The sequence below is a fragment of the Lytechinus pictus genome, chromosome 11 (assembly GCF_037042905.1).
Source record: "Lytechinus pictus isolate F3 Inbred chromosome 11, Lp3.0, whole genome shotgun sequence".
Classification (NCBI taxonomy): domain Eukaryota; kingdom Metazoa; phylum Echinodermata; class Echinoidea; order Temnopleuroida; family Toxopneustidae; genus Lytechinus; species Lytechinus pictus.
In genome coordinates, this window is record NC_087255.1 from 15,045,385 (window position 1) to 15,072,983 (window position 27,599).

The following is a 27,599-nucleotide window of genomic DNA, read 5'->3' on the forward strand; positions in this document are numbered from 1 at the left end:
AATAGATTAAAATCCCTTTTAATGTACGATATGTACATGTACATGTTCAATATGTGTATGACCTACACTTTTTCACAGAACTTTCTCATTTCCCTCTTTGTCAAGAGTATATTCAACATACTCTTTTCGTAAGAGAATTTCAGTTTTCATCATGATGATCATATTGATCTCAATAAACATTCTGATTGTCTTCTTGATCATAAAATCAGAGACAGATCACCTAATTCGTCCTCATGACGAATTAAAATTCTAGTTTAGTTTCTCTTCTTTAGGTCAAATAGTACCAAAAAACCGTTGAAAACCATTTGTTGCAATTTGTTTAGGGCAAGGGTATTTTGGCCGTATATCTTAAATTAGTGGTGAGGTCAAATGGCATCATGTGACCAAACATAATTATTCTAGAGGTGAAAAATTTTGAAAAGAAAAATAAACTTTGCTTTGCCACGACGTCAATGATGGACTTTCTATTACTCTCTGCAGATCTGCAGTTAGAAGGAAGAAAGCCAAATTGTCATACTGTACGCGTTTAACTATATCAAAAGCATAGCACGGTTGTCCGACAATTAATCTTATGAAATAGTTCAGGTAGTTATGATATTTTTTTCATTTTTATATCAACTTTTACTCCTAGAATGAGTATGAACTGAATAGAATATATCCGATTTGGGCAATTCAAACGCAATGGGCATAACATTTTATACAGTATCAACGAATCACTCTTGAGCGTTTAGTCCATTCAAACAGTAAATTGGGAATGTTTATTGCTCATTTACATACACAATTGGTCCTATACAAATTACAGAAAATTTACTTGTTGTGGCCTTGTGGGCGTGAGGGAAATGACATTGAATTTCCTTCAAATGCTATATAAGTTACACTCATTTATACAGCTGTTGTATTACATTTTGTAAAATCAATTTTGTATACCGAATAGCTGAATGTTAAAATGTGTGTTTGAAATACTCAGGAAGAACTATTCGAATACTACTAAATCTTATTTTTCTCATTGGACGATGCATTATAAATAGGCTTGTCTTACACAGAAAAGATGAAAAATGGTTCTGATGGTTATTTTATTTTATTATTTATTTAAATAAGTGCACACCTAGTTACCAATAATGCATATAGCATTTCCATTTATTTGAATGCAGGATAAAAGAGCATTGTCGATTAAATGTCTTGCTCATGGACATAAGTGCCGCGGCTGGGTATCGAATCCCGGACTTTCCATGTATAGTCAGGCGCCTTAGACCACTCGGCTACGGCACCTCATGAAGAATTTATTATTATCACTTTGACATGTCTCTTTCGTTTCCATTATATATTGTTTCGCTCAAGCGTTCTAGTCATTCCTGCGATTTTACTCCTATTAGTGTATGTCGAATAGCTTCAGGATGTCCGTTTTTTAGGCTGGTTTTCGATTTGCGGTACCAAACGCTTATTCAAGACATTAACATATTTTTATAATTTTTTCACAGGTATGTTGGCTTTCTGCACTCTGCCTGCAAAGGGTAATAGACAGTTCATCTTTGCTCCGATGCCAAACAACCACGGTTCAAGTCTAAACATTGGTGTTGTTATCCAGGCTTTGGAAGAAAATGAAACTAATATCAATGTACTTTTCCCTATAAAGTTATTTGAAGACCAAATAACATTGCCATCTGGATCTGGTCCGTACAACTATCCTCTACCAAACTCTCTGATCAAACAAACAGCAACCGATGTCCTTAACACTACAGTTGTTTTAACATCTGATCAAAATATAAAAGTTATTTCATATAACATCGGAACAGCTACGTCGGATGCGTTTTCTGTTGTACCCACGAAGTACTTGGGTAAGGAATATTTCTTAGCACTGTTTTCAATGATGACAGGCGAGAACAATTTTCGGGGTACTGTCACAATATCTGCCTTAGATAAGAAAGCAAGGATTGAAATCTACCTGAACTCTAGTGTACAGTTTCAGAATGCCATGTATTACAAAGGTGACATTTTGCGATACACTCTTCGTCCGTTCGAATCTCTGCAGCTTCGTCCGAAATATACAAACATAACAGGCTCTCGTGTCGTCGCAAACACATCCGTTACAATTACAGTTGGTACTGATTGTGCCAATGTTCCCGAGGACATCAAATTTTGTGACCATCTAGCAGAACAATTAGCACCAGTAGAAGCATGGGGAGTACTTTATGTATTAAGCCCATTCCCAATGAGACGTTCTGGATATCTATTTCAGATAGTAGCTGGTCGGGATAGAACAATGGTACGCTTCCACAACGGAACTGCTGTGGAAATGAACATGGGTGATTATATAACCGTTGATATTTCATCACAGATCATGACCTTCATTACTGCAGACAAGCCAATTTCTGTCATTCAGTATGTCAAAGGGAAAACCTCAGATGGCATGACTTATTCTGACCCTTCAATGATTCGAGTCATTCCGATCGAACAATATGTAAAAAGCACAGTCTTTCCTGTACAAGAAGCTAACAGATTGTCAACGTTGACGAACATTGATACCATCTATCTTGAAATCACCTCCGAGTGTAAATACTTGAAGAACATTTCGGTTTTCCAAAACTATCGACCATTGTCAGTAAGTTTGAAAATCAATTGAATTTGTATCATGTAGAACGTAATGGATGACAAACGCGAAATGTAGGCATATATTCCTCATATTGTACACCAGTATAATTCTTTGAGGTGCCTTTGATATTTTTAATTTCCACGGTCACATATATAGCAGTCATACGTACACTATTCGGGGAGCTTCCCGAATCAGAGACGAAGAGATTCTGAAATCACCGAATCTAAACCGACTAAGGCCATATTCGGGCAGAATCGGTCTGAATTTATTCGGGAGAATTAGGTTTTGGTGTAACCCTATAGCTTTACGCTCGACGTATATCCGCCGTAAATTGGGTGCCGTAACTATGATCTAATTGGCAAGGTGACCGTAAAATACAAAGTAGTTATGGGTAAACTTTCATTTTATTTCTTAATGTATATAATATTTCCATCAGGTATGAAGTAAAATATGATTTATTCCTGAATGTAATAATCAGTTTTTCACTGAATTAACTATTATTGGATGGCTCAGAATGGGATACCATAAGTAAATATTTCACAAATTATAACATCGAAGATTAGTGCAATGTTTAAACTAACGAGTGAAAACTTTTTGATATATCATGAAAAACAATCCATTGTTGTTAATATTGTTGTTAATATTATCATCATTACTACTATTGTCATTATTGCTATTACTAATAATAGTAAGATTTGTGTAGACTTGTAGACTTTCCGTCTTAATTAAATGCTCAAGGTGCTTCAGAGCGTGAAAGAGATAAAACGAAAATCACAAAATAAATCAAAATTACAATACATGTTCAAACTTTAACAATGAAAATGTCATTATTATTATTATTATTAGTAGTATTATTATTATTATCATTACCATTATCATTACTATTATTATTACCATTATTATTATTATCATTACCATTATCATTATTATTATCAATATTATCATTTTCATTATCATGATCATTATTATTGATAATATTGTGTTTTTTTTTGCTGTTGTTGTTCCAGATAGAGTGGATAGAGGAATATTCTCTTAAGATACTTAACGGAACGGAAATATGTTCTATATGGTCGGTTGTTACCCATGGTACATATTCCGTAGAAAGTGATCGTGTCATCACGGACGATGGACAGACAATCTACCCAAGGTTTCGTGCAGTCGTATACGCCACAGGTCTTGATGAATCGTACTTATACCGAGCAGGATCAAACGATAGAACATTGAACTCTGAATCAGATAGTGCTACGAATACAGGTCACCTTCTAGGTATGGAAATGCGACATCTTTTATCAACTTTTTTAATGAATATTTTTTCTCTCAATTTGATGAATGTGAGATGAAATTATCCACATTCTATCTAGAGATATACATATTCATACAATCATTGTTTAAATGAACGGATAATGTAAAAATCATGGTGAGTAGTTATATATCTGAAGGAGACCAAAGAAGGCGTAGAAATCAATTTGAAAATTCCGTAAGGAGGTCTATTATCAGACTATTTTATTTCTTCTTCTGCTTCATCTTTCCGGTTTGGGTAGACAATCCGTATGACTATAAAAAAAAATCCACATCGGGGGGGGGGGGGGGGGGAGATAAGAAGTATAAAGAAGAATATAGGAGGAAATTGGTGAAATATGATTTATTTTTTGTTGTGAATGCTATGTCAAAATATATCACAAAATTAGATTTTACGTTTTAAAATATTCAATATTTTCACTCGCAGATTAGAATATTGATTTTTTTTTCAGTAGCAATTTTTGTCAAAACAAGATGGGCCGAATATCGACTTATCGCCCTGAATAGAACGTCATCGTGGTCAAAGAACGATGAATTTACAACCGGGGCAACTTGCTCACAAGGATTGTGAAGTGCATGAATTGATTGCTAATACTTATAGGTGATCATTTCAACATTGTCTGGCTTGCTTGAATCGATGAACGTGCTATGATGATATATAAATAAATCTTTTATTTTTTTCAATTTATTATTGTTTATTTAGTTATAATTATCTCTCTTTTTTTTTTTTTTTTTTTTTTTTGGGGGGGGGGGATTATCATTTATTTCGACTCCATGGATTTGACCTTACTATCTTTAAAAAGAGGAATGAGCTTTCATGTATTTTTTTTTTTTTATTAATGAGTCTGTTCCCAATGTGTTTGCTCCCTCTGCAGTTTTGATCAAACCTAATATCGTCACCATAGAGGCCACTGAACTCGTCGTATCCTGGGTGATAACAGAGGATGGGGTTGGTCTATTTGATAGATGTACTGCACTTATTACAGGAGACACCAGAGCCCGATCTGTCTACATTAACACTGAGCCACCAGTAAGCCTATCGGGACTTCATCCAAGAACCACGTACTCCATCAGGATCAACTGCTCCAACAACTTTGGAATCCATGACTGGATTGACTTTTCACCCGAGACTACACTCAACGCTGGTAGGTCTAATCAGGGATGTGTTAGAAAGGATGGGAATGTACCAGCCTGCTTTAACCCCATGTGACGAGCCGACGACAAGATAATGTGTTTCAAACAGATGTTTCAACAATGACATTCATATGTATCAATAATAGGAACATTCTTTTTTTCAGGCGACAGTTTCTCGGAGCAACAAGATAACGTCATATTTCAATTGGCTTGTCCAGTTCTTAATAATGCATCAGTACATTTTGTGGGCATAATGGGTATCAGCGAACAGAAAGAACCCTAATTCGAGTATTATCAAGAGTTAATTATCTCAGATTCACGCAAGAACACGCATGAATTACTGTACAAAGTATGTTCATGATCATACATCTTTCATAATGAGTGAGCTCTAAAATGGCGAAAATTGTCGGAAGATGCTGGAATTAGTAAATTTTATAAGTAGTTAAAAAAATTGTATGTCTTTTTTCACGAATCTGTTGTATTATTTTGGCATGAAGATATCACAAGGGCTTTTCTTTTTGTTGTCCATAACTTATTTGAAATTTGCAATAGAAATTGATCCAAACCAATACTTCTAGAGACAAAAGTAGTAATACTTATATTTTACTCCTGCAGAAGCCAGTCGGCTCCGAAGGGTTAACATCGGCACGCCACACGGGATATCAAACCCACGTGGAGTGCTTTGTCAGTTATTGGAATGCCTTTGTATTCCGATAAATTTGTAAATTTGTGTCTGAGTTTCCTACCATTCCTAACACGCCCCTGCTACAACGTTCAAACCTGTCAATTCGGTGTATTGAACATGTTGAATGAAATACCCGCGGTTGATAATGTTATGTACTATTAAATAACCTTTGAATAATGCCAGCTGTAAAACAGTACATACCAATGTAATGTACATGCTCCTTAGTATGCCATCCAATGACACTAGAACAATAGATGGATACCTAAATGGAATATCATTGACTACACTCTTACAAAATGTTGGGCAGCATACTGTCTACACAACAACTGGTTAAAACTTTATCCAACTCTGGGTAGTTTTAAACCAATAATGTATGCTTTGATAGTGTATAGAAAGAATGTCTCTGCTCTGAATTTCCAAGCCACTTCACTGCTCCCTAGAGTATCAGGTAAAGCCTTCATGATCATGTATACTTGGGATATAACAGAGAATGCAAGACTCCTGACGTCTATGCTATAATCTAATTCATATGTGATTATGTAATATTATGCATTGCATGCATCTATTTGATTATAATGTAATGTTTGTTAGTTTTAAATAAATAAACTTAAACTTGAAACTTGACATAGCCCATCACCAGTCTATTTCGGCAAGACTCCCATGTGTCCCCTCTACTAAAATTGAAACAAAAAATATGGGTATACAATACTTAAACCTGATGAAGGCTTTTGCAAAAATAAAGTGGTGCCCAGCTACGTCTCTGGAGGCGTACTCAAATTTTCAAAGAGTGACAAAAGCTCTTGTACATGTAATGTATCATATTTACATTATAAATTCGTATATCGTTAAAACTCCATTGAATTCTATCATGGATTTATTTGGTATGTCATAATGAAATATGTCACTATTGTAAAAATGAATGCCTCAATTCTATATAGGCCTACCTGTGTATTGAGATTATTTCAATTGAAATGACGATTTCTTGTTGCAGTTCCTGATAGACCTTCTGCACCATTTGATTCCGTTGGTGGAATTGGTCACTACAGCTTTCAAGTCAGCGTGCCGTCATACACAACATCGACTGGACAGATCAGGTAAATTTCATTCAGGTTTTTTTACTCGTAGTTTTCCAAATTGTTTGCATTGACCGTGCGACTTGATATAATATAAATAGGCATACGCATTTTAATGATTAGGATATTCACTATAAATGAAGCCCAGTCGAATGTGGCATCACCAAAACAACGTTACATGAGGAAATTCGAGTACTCAGTTACATTAAATTCAGTTTATCGTAAAATAAACCCCCATCATCAAACATTTTAATTACATAATTTACATTTGTTCTTTACTGTAAATCTATTCACAGCTGCTATGAATTCATTGTTGTTCAACTGTTTAATTCTTCGGGAAATATTGATTCCGGTGACGATTCTTACAATGATGTCAGTGATTACAAGATCACCAATAACCAGATAGGAACTCCCTTCAGAGTGATAGTGCTCAAATCGTAAGTAAGATTTTCGCAAATGTTTTCTTAAACGTCATTGATTTGTTTGATATTTCGCTTTTAAAATTATGTTTTCGTTATCAGAGAGCATGAATAATTGGACTTCGGGAAATGGGAGGATGAATTATAAGATTCAAATTTGGAAATAAAGATCATTTTAACATTTGAAAATATTTAATTCATATTCATATGAACCTTCCTTTTTTAATCTGATGGTCTCTGATGGTGGTATTAAGTCCAATAGGTTAATTAAGAAACACGTTTAGATTTACGATCCGTTCTCTTTATATCCGTTTCTGTTTAGATACATTTGTTGGTGTGAGTATGTGTAGGGATGCAAAACTTGAATACATATTTCGTATTTCCTTCTCAGATTATGGCTTATTATTCTCTAAGAAGTAGCTTTCTAGCAACATGAGTAATGTAACAAATCATTAAAATGAAACAAGTTGTTCATCGTTAAAACCATACCCGTTCACCCAAATGGGTAGATTCTTTTTGTCATGATCCTAAAAAATAGGACAATCAAATATGACTAGGCAATTAACGTTTAATATCACATTCTGTATGTGAATATCTTATTTTCAAAACAGCTTGATCATGTCGGATCATTTAATAATATTACATGACATAGTTAAAATTTGGAGGCATGTTTAAGGCACAAGTAGGCTTTGTCTCGCCTGCATAGCAGAGCGAGACTATAGGCGCTGCTTTCCGACGGCGCGGCGGTGGCGACGGCGGCGTCGTCAACTTTGAAATCTTAACCAAGGTTAAGTTTTTGAAAAGTCATCATAACTTAAAAAGTATATAGACATAGTTCATGAAACTTAGACATGAGAGTAATCAAGTTTTACTAAAAATCCTGCTTGAGTTTCAGGTCACATGATTAAGGTCAAAGGTCATTTAGGGTCAATGAACTTTGACCATGTTGGGGGAATCAATATCGAAATCTTAACCAAGGTTAATTTTTTGAAATGTTGTCATGAAAGTATATGGATCTAGTTCATAAAGCTTAAACATAAGGGTAATAGTGTATCACTAAAGATCCTGCCTGAGTTTCAGGTCACATGATTAAGATCAAAGGTCACTTAGGTAAAAAAAACTTTGGTCATGTTGGGTTTTTTTGAGGAATTTTCATCATAACTTTAAAAGTTAAATGGATCTAGTTCATGAAACTTGGACATAAGAGCAACCATGCATCCCTGAATTTCATATGCAAGTTTCAGGTCACATGACGAAGGTCAAAGGTCACTTAGGGTCAACGAACTTTAACCATGCTGGGGCTATTTGATGAATTGTCATCATAAATGAAATTTTATGGATCTGGTTCATGAAACTTAGACATTAGAGCAGCAATACATCCCTGAATACCATGTGCGCGTTTCAGGAACATGGCCAAGCTCAAAGGTCATTTAAAGGTTAATGACCTCTGGCAGTGTTGGGAGTATGTGTTGAATTGGCATCATATCTTGGAAAGTTTATGGATCTAGCTCATGAAACTTTGGCATAAGGGTAATCAAGTATGAATGATTGTTTTGCACATGTCTTAGGTCACATGATCACGGTCAAAGGTCATTTTGGTTCAATGGACATATTTTATTATTTTATTAGTGTTTTCTTCTCTGAATAATTATTCATCAGCTGTTTTCAAAGGCAGCACTGCTGCTATATCGAATTGCGTAATGCAGGCGAGACTGCCAGAGGCGTTCCACTTGTTTCATCGATTTCCCTAGACGGTATTTCCTTGCATGTTTCAAGATTTCAAAAGAAAAAGTGAAAGAAAAAACGAATATCGATGCATTATAATATAGTTTAAAAAATAACGAAGCAAACAACACTTCTCGTTTTTGTCTCACCTGCATAGCAGAGTGAGACTATAGGCGCCGCTTTTCCGACGGCGGCGGCGTCAACACCAAATCTTAACCTGAGGTTAAGTTTTTGAAATGACAGCATAACTTAGAAAGTATATGGACCTAGTTCATGAAACTTGGCCATAAGGTTAATCAAGTATTACTGAACATCCTGCCTGAGTTTCATGTCACATGACAAAGGTCAAAGGTCATTTAGGGTCAATGAACTTAGACCATGTTAGGGGAATCAACATCAAAATCTTAACCTAAGGTTAAGTTTTTGAAATGTCATCATAACTTATAAAATATATGGACCTAGTTCATGAAACTTATACATAAGGTTAATCAAGTATCACTAAACATCCTGCATGAGTTTCACGTCACATGACTAAGGTCAAAGGTCATTTAGGGTCAATGAACTTTGGCCGAATTGGGGGTATCTGTTGAATTACCATCATAACTTTGAAAGTTTATGGATCTGATTCATGAAACTTGGACATAATAGTAATCAAGTATTACTGAACATCCTGTGCAAGTTTCAGGTCACATGATCAAGGTCAAAGGTCATGTAAGGTCAAAGAACTTTGGCCACGTCGGGGGTATTTGTTGAATTGCCATCATATCTCTATAAGTGTATTGGTCTAGTTCATAAAACGTGGAAATACGAGTAACCAAGTATCACTGAACATCTTGTGCGAGTTATAGTAGTTTTCAAAATCAGCACTGCTGCTATATTGAATCGCGTGATGCAGGTGAGACGGCCAGAGGCATTCCACTTGTTGCTCTTAAACTTCATCATGTTGATACAATACAATATAAGTATTTATTTAGCGCTCTCCACAATGATTGTATCACAGCCCTTTACAAAATGAGCAGAATCAAAAAGAAACGAAGAAAAAGAAATACATACATAAATAAATAACAAGTAAATTAACTATTAAAAAGTAATGTCTTTTATGACCGCTGAAATGCTCCCAGAGATGACGATTCACGGATGCAGCGGGGGAGCTGGTTCCAGAGGCGTGGCGAGGCGCGGCAGCAGCGAACGATCGTTCCCCTGAGGGGGTTGCAGTTCTTGGTCTTGCCAACAGAGTTGTATCATTACCCGATCGTAGTCCACGCCTTTCACTCTGGTACGGAGAAATAAGGTCATTAAGATAGGATGGAGCACAATTATGGATGCATTTGTAGGCAATGGTAATGATTTTGTATGTGACACGCTTATGGAAAGGAAGCCAGTGTAATTGATGTAGAAGGGGATAGGCATGGAATACCAATTTGGCTGCCCGATTCTGAGCTCGTTGAAGTCGCCGGATGTTAGCCGAAGATGTACCACATAGCAGGGAGTTTAGATCAAAGCTCTTACAGCATGCTCGCAGGCAGGCTGGCTTAGGAGAGGCCTTATACGAGCTACATTTGAGAGATGAAAATGCAGCACTGGCGTAAATCCGTGTTGAAGGGTGGGGGGATGACTGAAATATTTTGGCTTTTTTTTTTGCAATCATGTTTTTAGATATGCAAGCAATTGTCATTGATATGTCCACAGTGGCGTACCGTGGGTCACGGCATTAGAGGGGGCACCAGCAAAATGTTTGAATCACTGAGTGAGTGCGCTAGTGAGCGCGCGAAGCGCGCTCAGTTGCCAGTTATACTGACCTAATAGAGACATTTTAAGGACAATGTCATTAAACGGATATGTATCTCACTGATCAAATAATGCGAGCGCGAAGCGCGAGCTGAATTTTTTTTATATTCACACCTAAAAAGGGACATTATAATCAAATTTTTGTAATCATGATAGGTACCTGTCTCGCTAAACATTGCGAGCGCGAAGCACTAGCTGAAAATTTCGATAATTCAGACCTGAAGTGGGGCATTCTAAGTTTTCTTTGTAGGAATTAACTAGGACCATACGTTTTTCATTAACCAAATGATGCGAGCGCGAAGCGCGAGCTGAAAATTTTTGATATTCAGATCAGAAGAAGGGACATTTTAAGGACTGATTTTAGGAATTCATGAAGAGCAGACATATCTCACCAATTCACTAATGCGAACGTAATCACGGACAGGAAATGTTTCATATATACGAAGACCTTAACATGGGGCAATCACTTTTTGAGTCATGAAAAAGAAGCATATGTCACTACATAAAACAATGATAACTATTCAATTTCAATTCAATTTAATATGTCTGCTCTTCATGAATTCCTAAAATCAGTCCTTAAAATGTCCCTTCTTCTGATCTGAATATCAAAAATTCAATTTTCAATTTCAATTCAATTTATTCAAATAACTCAAGTGCTAGGAAATATATTTGGTTTATATTGACTTGAAAACGGGATGTTTTAGTACAACAGGATTATATATCTCGTTAAACAGACAATGCGAGCACCAGGAACAATGAAGACATAGGCCCTGGGCAAATTATGTTTCATAAAGTTATGATAAAAATGTTTCTCATGTAATGTAACATAACATAATTATAATATAACATTATAATGAATAATATTTTCTTCTTTCCCACTACGTTTCTCTTCCTTTCTCCCTCTTTTCTCCCTTTTCCCCCTTTCCCCGTTTTTTTTGGTCAGCCGATGGGGGGGGGGGGGGGGGTGTTGCACCCACAAATGTAATAACGCCCACAAATGTAATAACACTTTACCCACAAATGTAATAACACTTTACCCACAAATGTAATAATTTCACCCACAAATGTAATAATGACTTTACCCACAAATGTAATAAATTTGAAAGGAATTTTGGCGAATCCGTTCTAAACTAAAATCCTATAGTAATGCGTTCATATAGCACAAAAGTGCAAAGTCTTTTTTCCAAACCCGGTTAATTAAACATTATAGTACAAGTCCAAAGTCTTTTTCCAGACCCGGTTGTTTCAAAATTATAATATACGTCCAAAGTCTTTTTCCAGACCCGGTTAATTCAAAAATTATAATGCAAGTCCAAAGTCTTTTTTTCAGACCCGGTTGTTTCAAAAATTATAATATAAGTCCAAAGTCTTTTTTTCAGACCCGGTTGTTTAAAAAATTATAATATGCGTCCAAAGTCTTTTTTCCAGACCCGGTTGTTTAAAAAATTATAATATGCATCCAAAGTCTTTTTTCCAGACCCGGTTGTTTAAAAAATTGTAATATAAATCCAAAGTCTTTTTTCCAGACCCGGTTGTTTAAAAAATTATAATATAAGTCCAAAGTCTTTTTTTCAGACCCGGTTGTTTCAAAAATTAAAATGCAAGTCCAAAGTCTTTTTTCCAGACCCGGTTGTTTCAAAAATTTTAATACAAGTCCAAAGTCTTTTTCCAGTCCCGTTTATTAAAAAAATTATAATATAAGTCCATACTAAGATACGATAATGATATTCCAGTGGAATAAGAATGAGAATCGAGCTTAGACTTTTCTCCAGACCCAGTTAATTAAAACTAGTGGAATCAATGTCTTTGTTGTTGTTTCAGCTTATACGGCGTATATTGTGAAAATATGCGCTAAAAGTAAATTGAGAATCAAGCGTAGTCTTTTCTCGAGACCCGGTTACTTAAAACTAAAAACTAAACCCTATAGCAATGCGTTCATATAGCACAAAAGTGCAAAGTCTTTTTTCCAGACCCGGATAATTAAACAATTACAATATAAGTACAAAGTCTTTCCTCCAGACCCGGCTATTAAAAAATGAATAAAAAAACTTCAAATCTAAGACCAATTTTCCAAAGTTTCACCCAGTAAAAAAAATATGTCTTTACCCCACACCCAGTTTTTTAAATAATACTACGACCCCTACAAAACATTGTAATAATGCATGGGTAAAGCAAACATCCTTTCTCCAGACTTGGTTATTATTTGAAAAAAAATTAAATAGTATTTACAAATATTCTAAAACGAATACCCAATAATCTAATTACTGTGGAATAACATGAAGACCGATTGTCGAAGATCGACTTTCCTCCAGACACAATTATTCAAGAATAAAAAATCAATAAAACCCAACCCCCAAAAATGAATCTTAGAACAACAATCCTCCAAATTAAGACCATGCATGTAGAAAAGCACATGTTTAGAGCGTTGTCTTTATTCCAGACCCAGTAGTTTAAAAATGATTTAAACAATCTTAAAAACAAAAGACTTTGTCATATTCTTATTCTTGTGGAATAACACGAGTATTATGCTTAGTCTTTCGTCTAGACCCGGTTATTTAAAAGATAAACAAATATTGAAAAAAAAATCACAGCTAAGACCAATCTTCAAAATTAAACCCACTTAAAATGCTTGGGTTTAGAGTGTTGTCTTTACCCCTCACCCAGTTCTCTTTAAAATACAAATTAAGCGAAACATTAATCTTAAAACTTAGACCCCAGCATCTTCCAAACTATAAAACCCTTGTGATAACGCATACTTAATTTGACCAGACCAGTTTATTAAAAAAAAACAGAACAAAAAAAATTAACCCTCTTCCAGCCTAACATCCTGTAATAAATGATGTAATTAAACATTGATTTTTTTCTTCCAGGCAAAGAAATTTATAATAAAAAAACAACATAAAAACTTAGAGCCCGGGGAGCATTTCATGAAAGGAGTTGTCTGACGTTTTATCCGACACTGGTAGCACTGCTTCTTAGCCAATCAACATCAAGAACAGTTGTCAGATCTGACAACTTGTCTGACATATAAAATGTTGATGAAATACTCCCCCAATCATCTTATTCATGTTGAACAGGCACAAGAATATGATTGAGTCTTAGTTATGAGGATTTCATCTATCTTATTTTTTAAATGACAAGGTCTGGAATAAAGAAAACTCTCTAAACTTTTATTTATTGAAGATTCTTAGTTTGAAGGATAGTTGGGCCTTAGATTCTGTTATTCTTTTTTAATGATTTTGGTTATTTTGAAATAATTGGGTCTGGAGGAAAGACTACATCATATTTCCATGTTATTCAATGTTGATAAGATTGCAGGGTCTTTGTTTTGTTTTTGTTGTTGTGTTTTAAATGACTTTTATAACTGGGTCTGGAGGAAAGACTACGCTATATTTCCATGTTTTTCATCATAACGAGGATCGTTGGTCTTTGTTTGCTTTTTTAATTAATACTAATTTATCATTATTATTATTATTCATTTCTCATTTGAAAGATCTGGGTCTGGAGGAAAGACTACGCTATATTTCCATGTTATTTAACATTTTCAAGAGAGTTGGGGTCTTTGTTACTTTTCCACCAGTTTTAATTAACTGGGTCTGGAGAAAAGACTAAGCTCGATTCTCATTTTATTCCACTAGAATATCATTATCGAATCTTAGTTTGGACTTATAATAATTTAGAAACAACCGGGTCTGGAAAAAAGACTTTGGACGTTTATTATAATTTTTGAAACAACCGGGTCTGGAAAAAAGACTTTGGAATTGTACTATAATGTTTTATTAACCGGGTCTGGAAAAAAGACTTTGGACTTATGTTATAATTTTTGAAACGACCGGGTCTGGAAAAAAGACTTTGGACGTATATTACAATTTTTGAAACAACTGGGTCTGGAAAAAAGACTTTGGACGTATATTATTATTTTTGAAACAACCGGGTCTGGAAAAAAGACTTTGGACTTATATTATAATGTTTGAAACGACCGGGTCTGAAAAAAAGACTTTGGACTTGCATTATAATTTATGAATTAACCGGGTCTGGAAAAAAGACTTTGGAATTGCATTAAATTTTTTGAATTAACCGGGTCTGGAAAAAGACTATGGACGTATATTATAATTTATGAAGTAACTGGGTCTGGAAAAAAGACTTTGGAATTGCATTACATTTTTTTTAATTAATTGGGTCTGGAAAAAAGACTATGGATGAAGGCCTATATTATAATTTTTTAATTAACCGGGTGTGGAAAAAAGACTTTGTACGTATATTATAATTTTTGAAACAACCGGGTCTGGAAAAAAGACTTTGGACTTATATTATAATTTTTTTTTTTAACCGGGTCTGGAAAAAAGACTTGCATTATAATTTTTTAATTAACCGGGTCTGAAAAAAGACTTTGGACGTATATTATAATTTTTTAAACAACCGGGTCTGGAAAAAAGACTTTGGACGTAGATTATAATTTTTGAAACACCTGGGTCTAGAAAAAAAGACTTTGGACTTGCATTATAATTTTTGAATTCACCGGGTCTGGAAAAAAGACTTTGGACGTATATTATAATTTTTTAAACAACCGGGTCTGGAAAAAAGACTTCGGACGTATTTTATGATTTTTTTAAAAACCGGGTCTGGAAAAAAGACATTGGACTTGCATTATAATTTTTGAATTAACCGGGTCTGGAAAATAGACTTTGGACGTATATTATAATTTTGAAACAAGCGGGTCTGGAAAAAGACTTTGGAATTGTACTATAATGTTTTATTAACCGGGTCTGGAAAAAAGACTTTGCACATTTGTGCTATATGAACGCATTACTATAGGATTTTAGTTTAGAACAGATTCGCCAAAAATCCCTTCAAATTTATTACATTTGTGGGTAAAGTTATTATTACATTTGTGGGCGATCAAAAATTATCACATTTGTGGGTAAAGTGCATTATTACATTTGTGGGTGAAATTATTACATTTGTGGGTAAAGTGTTATTACATTTGTGGGTAAAGTGTTATTACATTTGTGGGCGTTATTACATTTGTGGGCGATTATTACATTTGTGGGTGTAACAGGGGGGATGTGCCCCCCATGCCCCCCGTAGTTACGTCACTGTATGTCCATATGGCAAATACCCCTCCAATGTTATTATCTTTTTTACCCCATGATGGTTTAATGGTTTTATCGATTACATTTTTAAAAAAATTGACATTCCATCTTACTCCCTTCCCAAAGACCCCAACATTGATGAAATGGAAGAAACGGTGGTTTCTCTTCAATGTTATAATAAGGACATAAGTATTTCGTTTGGAAATGGTGAACTGGCTCTTTATTTGCATTTTATGATTCAATAATATTGTTTTATTTGTTAAGCGGTATTTTAGGAAGAATTTTAACCAATAAAACAATTATCTCTTGTGAATTTTTTTTCCATTTATTTCGTAAAAAGTGGGGGGATGTTTGTACAGGCCATCCCCCCCCCTCCTCGAAAAGTGGGGGGGGGGGATATATCCCCCCCCCCCCGGGATTTACGCCAGTGAAATGCAGCGAACTTGAAAGCGATGAAACAACACAACCACAACACCCAGGCTTCTGACTGAAGAGGAAGGTTGTACTACAGTTTCACCAATGACGAGACCAAAATCGAACAGAAGATGGATATAGCGGGGGTTTGCAACAACCAGGAACTCTGTTTTTTCACAGTTCAGTTTTAACATGTTGCTCTGCATCAACCGCTGCAGGTCTCGAACACACAGAGATAATGTGGTCTGTGGTGAGAGCTAGCTCGATCGACTGCACGTCTGTCCTTTGGGTCTGCGAAGATATACAGCTGCAAGTCGTCTGCATAGATATGATAACGTATACTTTAATGTTCTTCGATGATGCCTGACATGGGCTGGGTATACAAACTAAAAAGCTGCGGACCGACCACCGATCCCTGCGGAACACCGAAATTCAAAGGAACTTATTCTGATAGCTTGTTCGCAACCTTCAGCCTGAAACTACGTTCATTCAGGTAAGAATCGAACCAGGTTTTCACATTCCCAGAGATACCGAGTTGACTAGTGAGACGATACAGGAGTATGTCATGAGCGACGGAGTCAAATGCAACAGAGAGGCCTAGAAAGACAACAAATGTTACAAGTTTGGTGTCTATCGCTTGAAGAATGTCATTTTGAACAATTAAGAGAGCAGTCACTGTGCTATGGTCACGTCGGTATGCTGACTAATTCTTAACATGCAGATCATTTGTATCCAGATAGTTCAAGATTTGGGACAAAGCAGCCCTCTCAATGATTAGGATTTTTTTATCAATTTTCCTAGACGGTATTTCCTTGCATGTTTCAAGATTTCAAAAGAAAAATGAAAGAAAACACGAATTTTGATGCATCATAATATAGATTTAAATATAACGAAGCAAACAACACTTCTAGTTTTTGCTCTTAAACTTCATCATGTTGATGGCATTAAAGTAATTTTAGTACTATTCATTTTTAATATGTTCAGCCTCCCGATCGATAACGTCATCACGATCGGATCGGTGATTGAGAGACAATCAGAATGCAACATGGCGGATGGACAACGTGAAGCTGATGAAAGAACAAAACGAGATGCACGTATTGTGAATAGTACTATTCTCAGAGCTACCAATGGTCCTCTTAATCCAGGTGGATATTACACCTCCTTTCTTCGAGTTTACTCACCAACCGGTGAAGATGGGGTGAGCATTCTCCTTATTTTCTCCTCGAAGTGATCTCTGCAGAATATAAATGGATCTTTTAATGTTTTGTAATTTGTTGCTGAAAGAATTAATATTTACAGTCTTTGCCCCTGAATTTATATGTGTTTGAGCTCAGCTTTATATGTAAGGGGAATCATAACTCACGCGCATCATCGTTTTCTTACGATTTTATTGAGGATATGCGCGAGTCTCGTGCTCGGGAGTGCGTGCGGGTTGCGTTTGTATGTGTGTGAAAAAGGGGATGCATGAACAGGTGGTTTAGTTTTGCTTCGACGCTTTCGCCTATATTCTCTCCAGACCTTGAAAGTCTTTATTAAATGTGAAAATATATCTCTGTTTTTTTCTCTCTTTCTCTTACATTACAGAAATTTTACTACGTCAATGGACCAGCTATGAAACCCATTCAGCTTAAGCATCTTAAAGGTGAGAAGATAAGATTTAATGAAGATTAAATCGAAAAAAATTATAGTTCATAGTTCCCATGTTTTATTAAACTCTTGATAACAAAATTGTGTCGTAAGCCTTATTTGTTTTCTGTTGTTTCATTATTGTTCATGTCAGAAGATCCGCACAGTGGAATGAATTTTACCGCTTTAGTCACATCAGTCTCTTGCATCCTACTTATCATCATGATAATAATCATCATTGGAATCATTATCTACAGACGTAAAAGGTAACAATACTGATAATAAAAATATATCACTGCCATCTGCGTCATTATGCGATGTTTTATAAGGTTAGAAAAAATAAGAAAAAAAAGAAGGAAGTTGCTGGCAAAATGCTAATAAAAGAGTATGGTTTTCAGGTGGATTTAAAATTTGGTATACAGGTATGGAGTGTAGAAGGTTCTTTTGAAATGATGGGTTGGTATTCCAGAGTGAATATATAATTTGGTCTGAAAACAAGTAAAATGCAAAAGATCCTGTCGAGTAGATCTAAGATCAAGACAGCTAACAGAAATATGATTGATCATATGCAGCGACATAAAATAGCTTGGTTTAGGTTCAGAATAAGACACAGGTACGAATGACATGTGCTTTATCATTTTCCTCATTATACTGTTAGAAGATTGTTTCCTGCCTCCTTGAAGATGTGGAATTGCCTAAGTAATAACCTACTGTAATTCAGTATAGTTTTGTATTACATAATTTAATTTGGCAATGAGGAAAATTTGAATTATGTCATACAAAAATACAAAAAACCCCGACTGTTTGGGTTATTGTTTATTCAAATGGTCTTATTTATCGATGGAATTATTGCCTTTACAATGTTTATTTAAGCCATCAAATACTCAACTCAAACTTCATTAATATCTCTGATAAATCCTTTTTCAAAGTACGAAAATAAACATAAAAATCAACACGAGAATCATATTCAATACTTCAATATAAAAACGTACTGTCATTTTCGTGGTGTATTCTCATTCTATTTTGGGCATTTTTTCTTTCGGTTTCAGATCTAACGGAGCAGCAGAAAGGAGGGCACAAGGCCCTACCAGTGTTTAAGGTAGGAATTCCGGTGAGTGATGCAAAATTGTAATTTAATGTAATCTATGTACCTTTTTGCATTTAGTAGTAATTGAAGATCTCTTTATAGAATCTGTTTAAATTTATACTTGTAGTTTTTTTCTGTACATACCCAAAGAAACTGTTGTGTTCCCTTAATAAGACATCACCATTATTAACTCGGACGTAGAAAACGAGGATATTGCGCAAAATACAAAGCGACCGTTGCAAAGAGGAGGACATGCCGTAAATTTCACGAGTTGGATCTGCGAAGATTTTTGCTAAAATCCGCGTCAGTCAAATTTTAGGACAAATTAGGATTTGCTACCTGAAAGAAGCATCTTTATCACAGAATGCGTGTGATGTGACACCCATGCGGACCAGTTGAAGTTGCAAAAACCTATATTGCAAGGTCTGGCCAAGCATGGCGATTTGGAAGAAAACAGCTTTCTATGTTATTTTTTTTTATTTATACAATATTTTTATTTTTTACAGATTGGACAATAAGACCAACTCGACTGAACCATATAGCATTAAACAATGCTAATTCCACATTTTCAGGGAGAAATTAATGGGTTTTTTTCACTTTACAATGAAGAGAAAATCAGAATATTTCATATAATAAAATGCAAAAGAAATAGTGAGTGGATGACTTCATCAGTTTCCTCATTTATATACCGACCAGGATGTGCATGTAACTGTTTTGTGAAATTAAGCAAAACTTTAAAATGTCACAACTTTCTAATTTACATCCGATTTTGATGAAAAGTTTAGTGTTATGCTTGTTGGACTTTTCTCTGACTGTTTCAACTATTTCTTGGGGTGGACTTGTCCTTTAAAAGGTTGTTGCCCTACAACAGCACGAGTGAAGGCTAACATCTGGTTATTGACGGTGATATCATCCTTTCAAAATAGCAACATGGTTTAACACAATGTTTCGTAAAGTTTTTTAATCAATAGACCAGTTCGTAGTTACTTAATGAACAATTTTGGTCAAATGACATTTCATTTCTTTCATTTTGATAATCAGATTTCAAAGCAAGATATTACGTAAGCATGCCTTACATAGCAGGATGAAGAAATTGAATAGCCCAGGTGACTAGAATAGCACATCAATGAACACTCTATGAAGGTATTCGTTGAATTTCCACATTGAATGCATAATAGCCTGTTATACAATGTATGGCCTACTTGGCAAACTGTGAAATACCAGTCGTTCGTGGACGCATTGTTGTTGATTTTTTTTTTTTTGGGGGGGGGGGTGTAAATGAAAACACAATTCAAAAGAATATCTGAATAATCAAGTCATCAAAGTTGGTGCTTATCTCATTAAATTTCAAACCACCATGCCACTTTAGTACCAATGACCTTCCTCTAATCATGCACATAATTCTCTGATCATGCGCAGAGTGGAACTACGAACTGGCTTAATCATGGTGAAATCCCTGGCAAAATGAAAGATAATAGTGACGGTGCTATCAAAAGACTTCGTGAAGGACATTCAGGTTTCACTTTAAGGGCCTTGCACATGTGAATCTTGAATCGTTATTTTAATGATGATTGCAATTCGTCTTTAGAATTATCAGACCTTTCACACACTCGAAAACTGTGATTTGAATTCGAAATCCCGAACGAAGGCGGTATGTGTCATTGTTGACTTGTCAATCAAAGCACTGCATCACAATTACAAACTCCGATGAGTGCATGACAATTGTATTATCTACGAAAGTGCTTGAAAGGTCACGTAAGCTCCGCCACCCAAAAGAGGTATTGAAGTGCAAGCCTTTCACACGCAAAATTCGTACCGTACTGTGAGTGAAACGAATTGGAATTCACATACGGAGTAGAATTTGAATTCTACGTGATTGTGATTAGCATTCGTGATTCGAGTAATGTTCTACTTTGGTGCTAAAAATTCGTCATTAACCTTATTTTTCACTGGAATCATCATTCAAAATACGATTTTTACTGTGTGAAAGGGCGGTTAGAGAGATAACAGTTGACTTAATAAAAGAGGAATTAGATAACCTCGAGTGTTAAAAATCTGTAGTCCTTGACGACATCCACCCGAGATTGATAAAACTCAGCGCACAATCGGTTGCCCTTCCTCCTCTGCGCATTTTCAACCAGTCTCTACAATCTACACAAATTCCCAATGATTTTTAAACAGGCTAAAATAGTTCCTATTGCGAAAACACAACAGCGAACGAACTGAACAATTTTCGCCTTATCTCCCTTCTTAAGTTTCTAATTTTTGTCTCGCCTGCGTAGCGGAGCGAGACATAGGTATCACTATTTCCGGCGTCGGTGTCGTCGTCGTCAACAATTGTGTTGTACACCCAATAACTTTCTATAGCTTCGAGGTGGGATCACCAAATTCGTACCAGAGGTCCATCTCCTGAAGGCACAGGTCAAGTTCGAATATGAGTCAAATTGGAATAAGGTCAAAGGTCAATGAACTTTCCATGACTGGCACTGTGCTGTGTTGTACACATAATAACTTTGTACACCCAATAACTTTCTATAGCTTCGAGGTGGGATCACCAAATTCATAACAGAGGTCCATCTCCTGAAGGCACAGGTCTAATTCGAATATGAGTCAAATTGGAATAAGGTCAAAGGTCAATGAACTTTCGGCCATGACTGACACTGTGCTGTGTTGTACACATAATAACTTTCTATATCTTCGAGGTGGGATCACCAAATTTATACCAGAGGTCCATCTCCTGAAGGCAGAGGTCAAGTTCGAATATGAGTCGAATTTGAATAAGGTCAAAGGTCAATGAACTTTCCATGTCTGGCACTGTGCTGTGTTGTACACATAATAACTTTCTATATCTTCGAGGTGGGATCACCAAATTCATACCAGAGGTCCATCTCCTGAAGGCACAGGTCAAGTTCGAATATGAGTCGAATTTGAATAAGGTCAAAGGTCAATGAACTTTCCATGACTGGCACTGTGCTGTGTTGTACACATAATAACTTTCTATATCTTCGAGGTGGGATCACCAAATTCATACCAGAGGTCCATCTCCTGAAGGCACAGGTCAAGTTCGAATATGAGTCGAATTTGAATAAGGTCAAAGGTCAATGAACTTTCCATGACTGGCACTGTGCTGTGTTGTACACATAACAACTTTGTACACCCAATAACTTTCTATAGCTTCGAGGTGGGATCACCAAATTCATACCAGAGGTCCATCTCCTGAAGGCACAGGTCAAGTTTGAATATGAGTCGAATTTGAATAAGGTCAAAGGTCAAAGGTCAATGAACTTTCCATGACTGGCACTGTGCTGTGTTGTACACACAATAACTTTCTATAGCTTCGAGGTGAGATCGCCAAATTCATACATAAGGTCCATCTTTTGAAGGTGCAGGTCAAGTTCAAATGTGAGTTGAATTTGATTAAGGTCAAAGGTCAATGAACTTTCCATGACTGGCACTGTGCTTTGTTGTACACATAATAACTTTTTATATCTTCGAGGTAGGATTGCCAAATTCAAACAAGAGGTTTATCTCTTGAAGGTGCAGGTCAAGTTCGAATGTGAGTTGAATTTGATTAAGGTCAAAGGTCAATGAACTTTCCATGACTGGCACTGCTGTGTTGTACACACAATAACTTTCTATAGCTTCGAGGTGGGATCGCCAAACTCGTAACAGAGGTCCATCTAAGTCATATAGCATACATGTAGTTTTGACATGCAGTCTCTTCATGACTGCAATATGCAGGCGAGACAACGCTTGGCGTTTGCCTTGTTTTTAGAAAGAGCGGTTCACTCTCAATATAGGAATATCTTCACGCAGAACAGATGTTTCAACGGCAGTCAGGTTTTAGAAGTAAACACTCCACCTCGACGTACTTCTGATATGTTATACGATAACCTTGACCAAGGCTGAGTAACAGATGCTCTTTCTTGAGACTTCAGAAAAGCCTTTGATATCACCCCCACGATATCCTTATCAAGAATTATTTTGGCATAGAAATATAAAGTTAACATGATTTGAACCATACTTGATTTAAAGAAAGCAAAGTGTGTCTCATCAGGGCACTACTATTGGTCTTCTGCCTGTTCATTCCCGGGTACCACATGACTCAATTTTGGACCCTGTACTGTTTCGTGTGTATATTAATGACATTTGTAACTTAGCCATATATTCTAATACTATATCTATATGCAGATGATATTCAGGCGTGTATCCAGCATCAGATCCTACAAAGCATTTCAGAGGCCCAATTGTCTTGGAGCAATAGTGACTGTATAATATGCTTTTGCATGGACCCATACATTTCTTTGTCATAGCTGATGCTGGATACGCTAGTGGATACTGCAATATTCTGTTCCAGATGTGAAGTAAAAGCTGTTCTAAAACAGTTACAAAGTGATTATTCTAAATAGGGAAAAGAATACAGATAAAAGTCGTTTTTATTTTTTAAGTCGGAGGAAGGCAAATCCAGTCAAGCTAGAGATACATTGTAAACATGGATGGTTAAGCAACAGAAAATGTAACTAAATTTGGATATCTGAATGTGACCTTAAAGGGATGGTCCGGGCTGAAAGTATTTATAGCTTGATAAATGGAATAGAATTCACTAAGCAAAATGCCGAAAATTTCATCAAAATCGGATAACAAATAACCAAGTTATTGAAGTTTAAAGTTTAGCAATATTTTGTAAAAAACGGCCGTCATGAATATTCATTAGGTGGGTTGATGATGTCACATCCCCACTTGTTCTTTTGTATTTTATTATAAGAAATTAGGTTTATTCAATTTTTTCCTCCAAGAACTAGAAAAACTGGATTGACAACTAATTTAGTGCATTATATATTTATTGCTGAAACTTATTTCATTATAAGGGAGACATATTATTCACACAAGTATGGAATAATGAAAAAAATATGATTTCATGTAATAACTTATATAAGAAAACGGAAAGTGGAGATGTGACATCATCAGCCCACCTAATGAATATTCGTGACGACTGTTTTCACAAAATATTGCTGAACTATAAACTTCAATAACTTTATTATTTGTTATTCGATTTTGATGAAATTTTCAGCATTTTGCTCAGTGAATTCTACTCTATGTATTAAGATATAAATATTTTCAGCCCGGACCATCCCTTTAAGTTATATTTTAGACTGGTCTTTTCATGTCTCTGCCATCATTAAGATGATCATGCATTGTATTATATAGTAAGCACTGTCATATCGAGTACTGTTCAACTGCCCGGGGATCATTAAAAGTGAAATATTTCCAACGACTACAGAAGTGTCAAACAAATATTCTTGTTTGGTATTAGATGTAGACTACTATACCCAGTCCAGGGGGCCGTTTCATAAAGCTGTTCGTAAGTTAAGAGCGGCTTTAAGAACGACTGGTGAACAATGGTGTGTATAATTCACCACAAGAAAGGTTCACCAGTCGTTCTGAAAGTCGCTCTTAACTTACGAACAGCTTTATGAAACACCCAATACCCACCAGGGTACACTGTATGTTGCACTCTCTGAAAATGCAATCTGTTAAAAATAGATTGGATTATAATTACCAAGTACTTATGTATAAAGTTCTATAAGCGGTCTTGATCCCGATTATTTATTGCAAACTATGCCTCTGAGACCTATTCACTATCCTACTAGATCAATGTCATAATTTCTCATCACAACAATTATTGTATCTGGCAAAACCAACAACTGAGTATAAAAAAAACAGATGTTCTTTTTACACCAGCAAAACTATTTTACTTGTCACCTGTACCTACTAAATGCTCTGCCTCACTTGCTATTTTTCAACGAAACGTCCATAACTTACAAGCAAGTTATTTATCTGCTGTACTGTTTTTGTCATAATAATTAGAGGCCCTTTTTTTCTCCACCTCAATTTTTTTTAGTGCACACATGTATCTAATTACACTCATAATTACAATGGGGGCGTCGTGGTCTAGTGATTATGACTCTCGTCTTTCAATCTGAGGGACTTGGGTTCGATTCCTAGCCATTGCGCGTTTTCCTTCAGCAAGAAATTTACCCACATTGTGCTGCACCCAACCCAGGTGAGGTAAATGGGTACCCGGCAGGGAGAAATTCCGCGAATGCCAGAGCGCCTGCAGGCAGCACGGCTGTAGCCGGGGTAATAATGATAATAATAACATCATTGTAATGTGGAGTTGAGTATATACATATAGAATTGCACAATATCAATATACAATTATTTTTTTTTATTTTATTATTATTTTATTGTGTATTTTTCATTGTTTATGTTATAATCGTGATTGTATAATGTTTGAAAAGTGAATGATTGCAGGGCTCCCTTCTATAGCAGGCCTCTGGCTCGAAGGGGACTACCCTAATTTTATAATGAACACGTGGATGAATGAATAAATTAATTAGTTCGTTTGGACATTTTTTTTTATTTCAGATCTGGTGAAACCAATGTGGCCCCTAAGTCATCATCTAACAAACACCAGATCAAGCAGAGTAAACAAACTGCTGACGATTTTACCCGATACAACCAACTTTCTGGACAGCATCCAGCAGAAGATATTTTCGAAAACCCTGAGGTCCTATGCTGTAAAATCAGCATACCTATGTACATAGCAAGGAGTAGAAAAAAGAATAAAAAGCATACAATCATAGTTTCATATCTTCGTCTGCTATACATAGAAATAACAGACAGTGGCGGATAAATTTTTGATACATCTCTTTTCTTTCTTTTTTTTCTTATTTTCTTTCTTTCTGTCTTCTGTATTCCTTTCATTCTTTCTTTACCTCCTTTCTTTTTAAAATATTCTTCATCTTTTTTTTATGTCTTTCTTTCCTTTATTCATACTTTATTTCTTTCTCTATTTCATTCTGTGACTTTCCATCTTTTTTATCCTTTTTTCAATCTATCTCTGTTCTGTGTACATTTTTTTCAGCATCAAACCCTTTGTAACACATTGCATGTCTAGCGCCTGCATGCATCCAAGCACACCCACTTCAACACTCGCACACGTTCATTTCAGGCACTTGTTTTAATAAAATCACCTCCCATCTTTCTATCAATACATTTCTCATTTACTAGAACTAAGTTTAAAACCTATGTAGATAATTACATGAATTTTAACATTACAGATTAAAACAATTAATCAGATGATGAAACAAATGACAAATAGACCTTTAGTCGAATATAGAATCGTGTGTGGATATAGTCATAAGGATCCATTTTACACAAAAAAATTAGAAAATATGATAAAAACAAAAATGGAATTTTGTGTACAACCATGACAGTCTGGTTTAGCTGAAATTAATTTCATTTTAAAAGAGAAAGGAAAATCAGAAAACAAAACCCTCAAAATTCCATTAAAATCGAACAAAGAATAACAAAATAGCATTTTTTTTGCATTATTTCGATGAAACAGCCCCATTTATGTATTCATAAATAAGCTGATGATATCATATCCCCACTTATTATTTTTCAAATTGATAACATGAAATTTTATATTTTCAAAATTTGTCCCTGGATAATGAAAAAAACCCAATTGATTAGTGATTTAATGTTTTAATGTTTCAACCACAAACTTAGGATATTTCGTACCCGAATAAATTTGAAAAGCAAAAAAAAATAAATTCAACCACAAATTAAGGATATTTCGTACCCCAACAAAATTTGACAAGAAATTTTTTTTTTTAAAGTTATCAAAAGTAATTTATTTTGCTTCTCAACAGGGCGTGGTCCCCCCCCCCCCCTGGATCTGCGCCTGGATATTAATCGTTGCAACTTATTTTATTGCAAGGGAGACGTATCGCACACATGAAATCCTTGAAATAATTATGATTTTATATAACAACAAGAAAAAGGAAAGTGAAGGCATTACGGCGCACATTACTCTTTTCGTGCAATATTGCTAAACTTGATAATGTAGTTATTTTTTCAAATAAGTCTAGCATTTTCACTATTTTTTGTAAAAACTTTTTTAAAGGGTATCCCTTTACATAGATAGTGCTTGGATGTACATTACATTACAGTTTCTTAATAAGTTTTTTCCTCTTGGCTCTCTACATCTCGCTTCCTTCCTGTCCCCTCCTTTCATTTCATTTCATTTCCTTCACTTTTTCCCCATTACGTATATATATTTCTCATTCTATTTTATTTATAGTTCTGTAGTACATTACTATTACATCTTAATTTGTATTGACAAAAATGTGGAGAATAATTAGTAATCTTTTTGGTCTATAACACAGTAGTGATATTGTATGTTTTTGTTGCACCAATTCCTCAATCGGTTATACCTGAAAAAATGCCGACTTTTTAATGTTTTTTCCTTAGTGCATGTAATAATATGCATATATATATATATATTCCTCATTCATGCATGAGTGAGCAAAAACAATTTGAAGAAAGGATACACAAACTCATTTGGCGGGAGGTTTCTGAATTTCAAAAAGAAAATCACATGCCTAAAAGGTTCTCTATCTCCTCTTTCATTTGATACCTTAATCACAGAAAATTGTCTTTTATTTGATACCTTAATCACAAAAAATGGTCAAGAGGTAAAAAAGTTATGTTACCTCGAAACAATGCTTGTATTTCCTTAATTTCATTAAATAAACGTGTTTTCACCGGTTTCCCACAGAAGCTATTGCACGGTTAACAAAGAACTTAATTGCATGACT

General features: G+C 35.4%; 1 protein-coding gene across 1 annotated transcript in view; it reads left to right on the forward strand.

Annotated features, from left to right (window-relative positions):
- Positions 1 to 26,533, forward strand: part of LOC129271834 (uncharacterized) — a 34,342-nt gene extending 7,809 nt beyond the window's left edge. Inside the window, exons 2-11 of the mRNA XM_064106846.1 lie at positions 1,479 to 2,599; positions 3,598 to 3,856; positions 4,765 to 5,034; positions 6,700 to 6,802; positions 7,078 to 7,218; positions 17,205 to 17,418; positions 17,805 to 17,862; positions 18,001 to 18,112; positions 18,896 to 18,945; positions 25,363 to 26,533. Coding sequence (XP_063962916.1) covers positions 1,481 to 2,599; positions 3,598 to 3,856; positions 4,765 to 5,034; positions 6,700 to 6,802; positions 7,078 to 7,218; positions 17,205 to 17,418; positions 17,805 to 17,862; positions 18,001 to 18,112; positions 18,896 to 18,944 — 2,325 coding nt within the window. The 5' untranslated portion in view covers positions 1,479 to 1,480 and the 3' untranslated portion in view covers position 18,945; positions 25,363 to 26,533. The remainder of the gene's footprint in view (positions 1 to 1,478; positions 2,600 to 3,597; positions 3,857 to 4,764; positions 5,035 to 6,699; positions 6,803 to 7,077; positions 7,219 to 17,204; positions 17,419 to 17,804; positions 17,863 to 18,000; positions 18,113 to 18,895; positions 18,946 to 25,362) is intronic.
- The last annotated feature ends 1,066 nt before the right edge of the window (positions 26,534 to 27,599 follow it).